The sequence below is a fragment of the Colobus angolensis genome, unplaced genomic scaffold (genome assembly GCF_000951035.1).
Source record: "Colobus angolensis palliatus isolate OR3802 unplaced genomic scaffold, Cang.pa_1.0 Scaffold116, whole genome shotgun sequence".
In the NCBI taxonomy this organism is placed as follows: Eukaryota; Metazoa; Chordata; class Mammalia; order Primates; family Cercopithecidae; genus Colobus; species Colobus angolensis.
In genome coordinates this window covers 5,808,489-5,815,833 of record NW_012112697.1, presented here as the reverse complement: position 1 = coordinate 5,815,833, position 7,345 = coordinate 5,808,489, and the positions used below count along the sequence as shown (strand labels likewise).

The following is a 7,345-nucleotide window of genomic DNA, read 5'->3' as shown; positions in this document are numbered from 1 at the left end:
CTCACTGCAAGCTCCGCCTCCCGGGTTTACGCCATTCTCCTGACTCAGCCTCCAGAGTAGCTGGGACTACAGGCGCCCGCCACCTCGCCCAGCTAGTTTTTTGTATTTTTTAGTAGAGATGGGGTTTCACCGTGTTAGCCAGGATGGCCTTGATCTCCTGACCTTGTGATCCGCCCGTCTCGGCCTCCTAAAGTGCTGGGATTATAGGCTTGAGCCACCGCGCCCGGCCCCCCAGGGTAGTCTTTTACCCCTCGGCTCAAGTGATCCTTCACCTTGGTCTCCCAAAGTGCTGTGATTACAGGCGTGAGCCACTATATCTTGCCCCAGGTTAAATATATTTGTGGTATAAATTTTCTTTTTTTTTTTTTTTTTTCTTGGAGACAGGGTCTTGCTCCATCGCCCAGGCTGGAGTGCAGTGATGCAATCTTGGCTCACCAGCCTCAGCCTCCCAGGTTCAAGCGATTCTCCTGCCTCAGCTCCTGCAAGTAGCTGGGACTTACAGGCCCACGCCACCATGCCTAGCTAAATTTTTTGTAGAAACAGGGTTTGGTCATGTTGCCCAGGCTGCTCTCAAACTCCTGAGTTCAAGCGATCCACGTGCCTCTGCCTCCGAAAGTGCTAGGATTACAGGTGTGAGCCACCATGTCAAGCCAGGTACAAATATTTTTATAATATAGATTACAACCCAGGTGACATTGTTACTTCTTGTTGCACTATATTGGGTTTATAATTGTAAGAAATTTAGCCTTTAGCTGCTATATTTCAGGAACAGTCTTCCAAATCAAAAATATCTTCAGCCGAGTGCGGTGCCTCACACCTTTACTCCCAGCACTTTGGGAAGCCAAGGCAGGATAATGGCTTGAGCCTAGGACTTTTGAGATCACCCTGAGTGACAGCAAGACCCTGTCTCGAAAAGAAAGAATATATACTCAAATACTTTTCATTTCTCAATTGTTTTTTTTTCTTCCAGACTCGTAAAACAGCTAGTTGGCTGGCAGCAGAGCTCTCAAAAGAAGGCCACCAGGTGGCTCTGCTGAGTGGGGAGATGATGGTGGAGCAGAGGGCTGCGGTGATTGAGCGCTTCCGAGAGGGCAAAGAGAAGGTTCTGGTGACCACCAACGTGTGTGCCCGCGGTGAGCAGAGGACGTGTCCTACCTGGTCTGCCAGGCTCGGGGTCCCAGGCCCAGTTAGAGCCAGAAATCCTTGTATACAGGAAAGTTGGATGGTCTCAGGGAGATCGGTGTGGCTGGTGACAATATTCCTTTCTAGGAGAGACTGTTTGGATTTCCCTCAGATGATAAGAACTCACACATGCCGGGCATGGTGGCTCACACCTGCAATCCCAAGGCAGGAGAATTACTTGAACCCTGGAGATGGAGGTTGCAGTGAGCCGAGATTGCGCCATTGCACTCCATCCTGGGTGACAGAGTGAGAATCTGTCTCCAAAAAAAAAAAAGAAGAGGCCAGGCGCAGTGGCTCACGCCTATGATCCCAGCACTTTGGGAGGCCGTGGTGGGCAAATCACCTGAGGTCAGGAATTTGAGACCAGCCTGACCAATATGATGAAACTCCATCTCTACTAAAAATACAAAAATTAGCCAGACGTGGTGGTGTGCACCTGTAATCCCAGCTACTCGGGAGGCTGAGACAGGAGAATTGCTTGAACCTGGGAGATGGAGGTTGCGGCGAGCAAGATCACGCCATTGCACTCCAGCCTGGGCAACAAGAGCGAAACTCCATCTCAAAAATTAAAAAAGAAAGAAAAAGAACTCTCACAGAAGCCAGGAGTCCTCACTTGGTGGAAGGAAATGTACAGGCATCTGAGTGGTAGAGAACGGAGCCTGCTCTTCCAGGGATGCCCATCTCCAGAACATTGTGTCTCCCGGAGACACAATCTCCCTAATTGATTTCATGATTTTGTTGGCACCTGCCAAAGTTCTCTTCTTTTCCTCCGGGTTCTGCTGCCTGCCTATATGTGCCCTCTCTTGCACCCAATTCCCAGAGTTGGTCTGTCCCAAATTCTTTCCCTCTATCCAAAGTTGGTATGCATTGACCTACCTGTGGACAACAGTGATTTCTGTCTCCTGTCCTTAGTCCTCTCAGCCTCCAACTCTCCTTCCCGCAGGCATCGATGTTGAACAAGTGTCTGTTGTCATCAACTTTGATCTTCCTGTGGACAAGGACGGGAACCCTGACAACGAGACCTACCTGCACCGGATCGGGCGCACAGGCCGCTTTGGCAAGAGGGGCCTGGCAGTGAACATGGTGGACAGCAAGCACAGCATGAACATCCTGAACAGAATCCAGGAGCATTTTAGTGAGTCCCAGGGAGGGTCCTGTGCCTGGCGCCCTTTACTAAGGTGGGGCGGGGTGGGGAAGGGGTAGGATCTTCTGTAGCCCTGAGAGAGGCTCTGTCCCTGGCACACTCCCCTCCTTTCTGACCATATGGCAGTTCTCAGGGCCACACCTGGAGACTTCAGGACCCAGGGACTCCAAGGACAGCTCTCCCATGACCGGGCTTCGGGGCGTGGGGCTCTGACTGTTGCTGTCAGTGACTAGGGGCCCTGCTGCCCCCTGCTCAGGCACCCGGAGCCTTTGGGGATAAATGAATGATTGCTGTGGCCCGGGGTGGGGCACATTCCTGGGCACGGTAGAGACCTGTGTATTTTTCCCCCAGATAAGAAGATAGAAAGATTGGACACGGATGATTTGGATGAGATTGAGAAAATAGCCAACTGAGAAGCTCCACCAGCCACTGGTGCCAGCCCTGGCACTGCCCCTGCACGGGAGACAAGTGTGTTCAGGGCACAGCCCCTGACATCATCCCAAGGACAACGGCACGAGTAGAGAGAAACTACCTACCTCACTTCAAATTATGTTTGGACTTGACAAAAATGTGTGCAAATGATGGGGGCAGTAGAAGGAAAAATTTGCATTTTGGAAAATTGGGTCTTTTCCCCACTTTTTTAAAAGCCACATTTCCCGCATCTTTATAATAATCTGGTCACATTGGCAGTCACTGGCCCCAAGGCCCCCTTCAGATTTTGGCTAGGCATCGTGGAACCAGCTCCAGCCCCTGAAGAAATGGTAGACATGCAGGTTGTGCGGAGGAGGCTGAGTGGAAAATGGTGTGAGCCTCACCGCCATGGATTGAACGAGGGAAGCGGCAGTAGAGGAGGCCAGAGCTGCCCCCCCCCCCAGTCTCTTCACTGGACCCTTCACGTGTGTTTCTCTTACCCTTGGCCCGTCTTCCTTCTGAAATCCAGAGACTTTCTTGCTCATCCCTTCTCCCTTTCACTTCTGTTCTCTGCTGCAGAAAGTAGCCTTGCATATCCCTAATGAGCAGCTCAGCTACTTTGTAAACTTCAGATTTGGAGAGAAACATGGAAGTCAGTGAATCCTGACCTCTTGAGAGAGAGTGACCTGGCAAGGGCCGATGAAGGGGCTGGGCCTGGGCTTGGCTTCTCTTCCTTCTCTCAGTTGCTCCCTCTGCTTAGGCCCCTGGTACTCAGTTGCAGCAGCCGGGAGACCCCAGGTGAGTTTGTGAGCACACACGTAGTTGGTTCTTACCCCCGGGTGTCACACTGGGCTGGGAGCTGAGCAAGAGTTTGGAATGGAAGTTATGACCAAGGGAATACTCTGATTATGCTGTTCATTTATAATAGTGGACATTATGGAGAGCTCTGATTCCTACATAATATGAATAAGGATGAATAGGCCGGGCGTGGTGGCTCATGCCTGTAATCCCAGCACTTTGGGAGGCTGAGGCGGGTGGATTGGTTGAGCTCAGGAGTTCGGGACCAGCCTGGCCAACATGATGAAACCCCGTCTCTACCAAAGATAGAAAAAATGTAGCCGGGCGTGGTGGCAAACGCCTGTAGTCCCAGCTACTTGGGAGGCTGAGGTAGGAGGATCGCTGAAGCCTGGGTAGAGGCTGCTGTGAGCTGAAATGGTGCCACTGCATTCCAGCCTGGGTAACAGAGTGAGACCCTGACTCAATAAATAAATAAGAATGGATAAATTATAGCTGTATGCATCATTCATTATGCTAAGACATTTTAAAGTAATTACGAGAAATGCTCTACTAATCATGATTTGTTTGATTTGTTTTTATTTGTATTTTTCCGCTTGTTAGACAAATATATACTCATTTTAAAAAGGCGTGTGTGTGTATAAAGTGAGAGTGCTCTCTATCCCTACTCCTCTGGGATCCTGATTCCTGGCAGCTTGGTGAATATTCTACCATATTGCCTTTTATTTGCATAAACCCATTTTTCTTTTACAAAAATGGGAACATTCTATTCACACTACTATGCAACCTGCTTTCACTGATCAGCATGTGTTAGACATGTTGAAGGTCCAATACACATCTTCCTTGCTCTGGAAATACCATCCGCCGTCCTTTCAGCATGTAGCTGTCCCAGCATTTATCTCCTGGTTCCTCTAGTGACAGGCATGGGGGATTTCCAGTACATGGCTGTTACCCACATTACTACAATGAACTTTTTTTTTTTTTTTTGAGACAGAGTGTCACTCTGGCCTGGAGTGCAGTGGTGTGATCTTGGCCCACTGCAACCTCTGCTCCCACCTTGAAGCAATTCTCTTGCCTCAGCCTCCCCAAGTAGCTGGGATTACAGGCGCATGCCACCATGCCCGGCTAATTTTTATATTTTCAGTAGAGACGGGGTTTTGCCATGTTGGCCAGGCTGGTCTCGAACTGACCTCAAATGATCTGCCTGCCTCTCTTGGCCTCCCAAAGTGCTAGGATTATAGGTGTGTGCCATCATGCCTGGCTGAACATCTTTTTTTTGTTTTTTTTTTTGAGACGGAGTCTCACTCTCTCGCCCAGGCTGGAATGCCGTGGTGTGATCTTGGCTCACTGCAACCTCCACCTCCCAGGTTCAAGCGATTCTCCTGCGTTAGCCTCCTGAGTAGCTGCGATTGCAGGTGCATGCCACTACGCCCGGGTAATTTTTGTATTTTTAGTAGAGACAGGGTTTCACCATGTTGGTCAACGACTGGTCTCAAACTCCTGACCTTGTGATCTGCCCACCTCAGTCTCCAAAAGTGCTGGGATTACAGGTGTGAGCTACTGCGCCTGGCCTGAACATCTTTTTTAAAAAGATTTATTTTTGTAGAGATGGAGCCTCACTATGTTGCCCAGTCCGGTCCCAAACTGCTGGGCTCAAGCGATCCTCCTACCTCAACCTCCCAAGTAGTTGGGATTGTAGGCATGAGCCCTTAACCCAGCCTGAACATCTTTGTTCTTTTTTTTTTTTTTTTTTGAGATCAGCTCTCACTTTTGTCACCCAGGCTGGAACACAGTGACATGATCTCAGTTCACTGCAACCTCGACCCAGTCTCAAGTGACCCTCCTGCCTCACCCCTCCAAGTAGGTGGGACTTTAGGCCTGCACCACCACACCCGGCTAATTTTCGTAGAGATGGGGTCTCACCATGCTGTCCAGGGTGGTTTTGAACTCCTGAGCTTAAGCAGTCCGCCCACCTGGGCCTCCCAAAGTGCTAGGATTACAGGCATGAGCCACCGTGCCCAACCTCTTATTTTTGAGCGTTGGTGAAAATCACTTCAGGCTATTATTCCTGGAAGTAGAATTGTTGGGTCAAAGAGTAGGGACATTTAAAAGTTTTAATTCATTGTCATTTACACTTGCCAAAAGGTTTTTAGCAATTTATGTTACTGTGATACAAAAATACGTATTATCTTACATGCTTGCCAACACTATAATCAATGTTTAAAACTTTGCCAACAGATTATGTCATTGTTTTTTCAATTTTGACTTAGTGAGGCTTGGCAGATATTCAGTTTCTTGGAAAATCTTTTCTGTTGGGGAGCTGCCCATTCTTGTCTCACCACTTTATTATTACTATTATTATTATGAGACGGAGTTTCGCTCTCGTTGCCCAGGCTGGAGTGCAGTGGTGCGATTTTGGCTCACTACAACCTCTGTCTCTCAGGCTCAAGCGATTCTCCTGCCTCAGTCTCCCAAGTAACTGGGATTACAGGCATTTGCCACCACGCTGGGCTAATTTTGTATTTTTAGTAGAGATGGGGTTTCACCATGTTGACTAGGCTGGTCTCAAACTCCTGACCTCATAACCCACCCACCTCAGCCTCCCAGAGTGCTGGGGTTATAGGCGTGAGCCACTGTGTCCGGCCTAAGTGTACTCAAGCCTTAGTTAAGGTTTATTTATTTCTATTTATAGCAAAGATAGCTGAGATGTCAAACTCTTCCCTTTCATGGTCTCCAGTGCGGTGCCTGTGGTAACAGCGTTTCACAGGAAGCACTGCGGAGACGCAGCCCAGGGGACTGCCATGGCCCCACGAGGGGGCAGCGTCTCTTCCCCCTGTGGTCCCCTTTACCCATTCCATGACAAATGGTGGGCACAAAAAAGATATTGCAGGAAGGCCCTCCGTGATTCACTTCACATGTTTATGTATTGGTTGAATTATTTTTGTAATTTTAAAAAAGGAAAGGCAAAGTCATTTTATAGGGAGGCCGGATGGAACTGGCGCCCTGAGTGCAGATGCCATATGTTTCTTCTGCTTCACAAGCTTCCCCCTGCAGAGAACCAGGCTGCCAGGGAGTCTGTGCTGTTCTCACCAGCACAAACAGTTGCTAGAGGAAAGACGTGAATTCCACACTCGGAGGGCCAGGCTGGCCCAGATACATACTGCTCCGCAAGCCTCACAGAGGCGGGAGAGGGGGACCTCCTCTTGGATTTTGTGGGTTTGTTGTTACCCAGGCATAGACTTGCTGCAGGAGCTGTGATTTTTTTCACAAGAGTAGTGAGAAGGTGCATTGATTCTTGATTAACACTCAAAAGGGAATACTTTTATTTTAAAAAATATAGTTTCAGTATTTTACCTTCCCTTCGCCTAGCAAGGAATGATGCATCTGACCTTGCCAGTCACAGAAGGTACTTCCTTGTCTGCTGCCTGTGGATAGGTAAAATACTTCTTTTCTTTTTTGAGATGGAGTCTTACTCTGTTGCTCAGGCTGGAGTACAGTGGCTCGATCTCGGCTCACTACAACCTATACCTCCCAGGTTCAAACAATTCTCTGCTTCAGTCTCCCAAGTAGCTGGGATCACAGCCGCCCGCCACCACGCCCGGCTAATTTTTTTGTATTTTCAGTAGAGATGGGGTTTCACCATCTTGGCCAGGCTGATCTTGAACTCCTGACCTCGTGATCCACCCACCTCAGCCTCCCAAAATGCTGGGATTACAGGCATAAGCCACCATGCCTGGCCATAAAATATTTTTAAAAAATTTTTTGGCCGGGCGCGGTGGCTCAAACCTGTAATCCCAGCACTTTGGGAGGCCG

At 49.1% G+C, this 7,345-nt stretch overlaps 1 protein-coding gene across 10 annotated transcripts in view; it reads left to right on the top strand.

Annotated features, from left to right (window-relative positions):
* The window catches only part of DDX19B (DEAD (Asp-Glu-Ala-Asp) box polypeptide 19B), a 100,479-nt gene extending 96,318 nt beyond the window's left edge, over positions 1–4,161 (top strand). For all 10 annotated transcript variants that reach the window (XM_011962228.1, XM_011962224.1, XM_011962189.1 and 7 more), the window contains 3 exons: positions 971–1,133; positions 2,126–2,317; positions 2,678–4,161. In XM_011962228.1, the coding sequence (XP_011817618.1) occupies positions 971–1,133; positions 2,126–2,317; positions 2,678–2,739 (417 nt within the window). In that variant the 3' untranslated portion in view covers positions 2,740–4,161. The remainder of the gene's footprint in view (positions 1–970; positions 1,134–2,125; positions 2,318–2,677) is intronic.
* Positions 4,162–7,345: the final 3,184 nt, after the last annotated feature.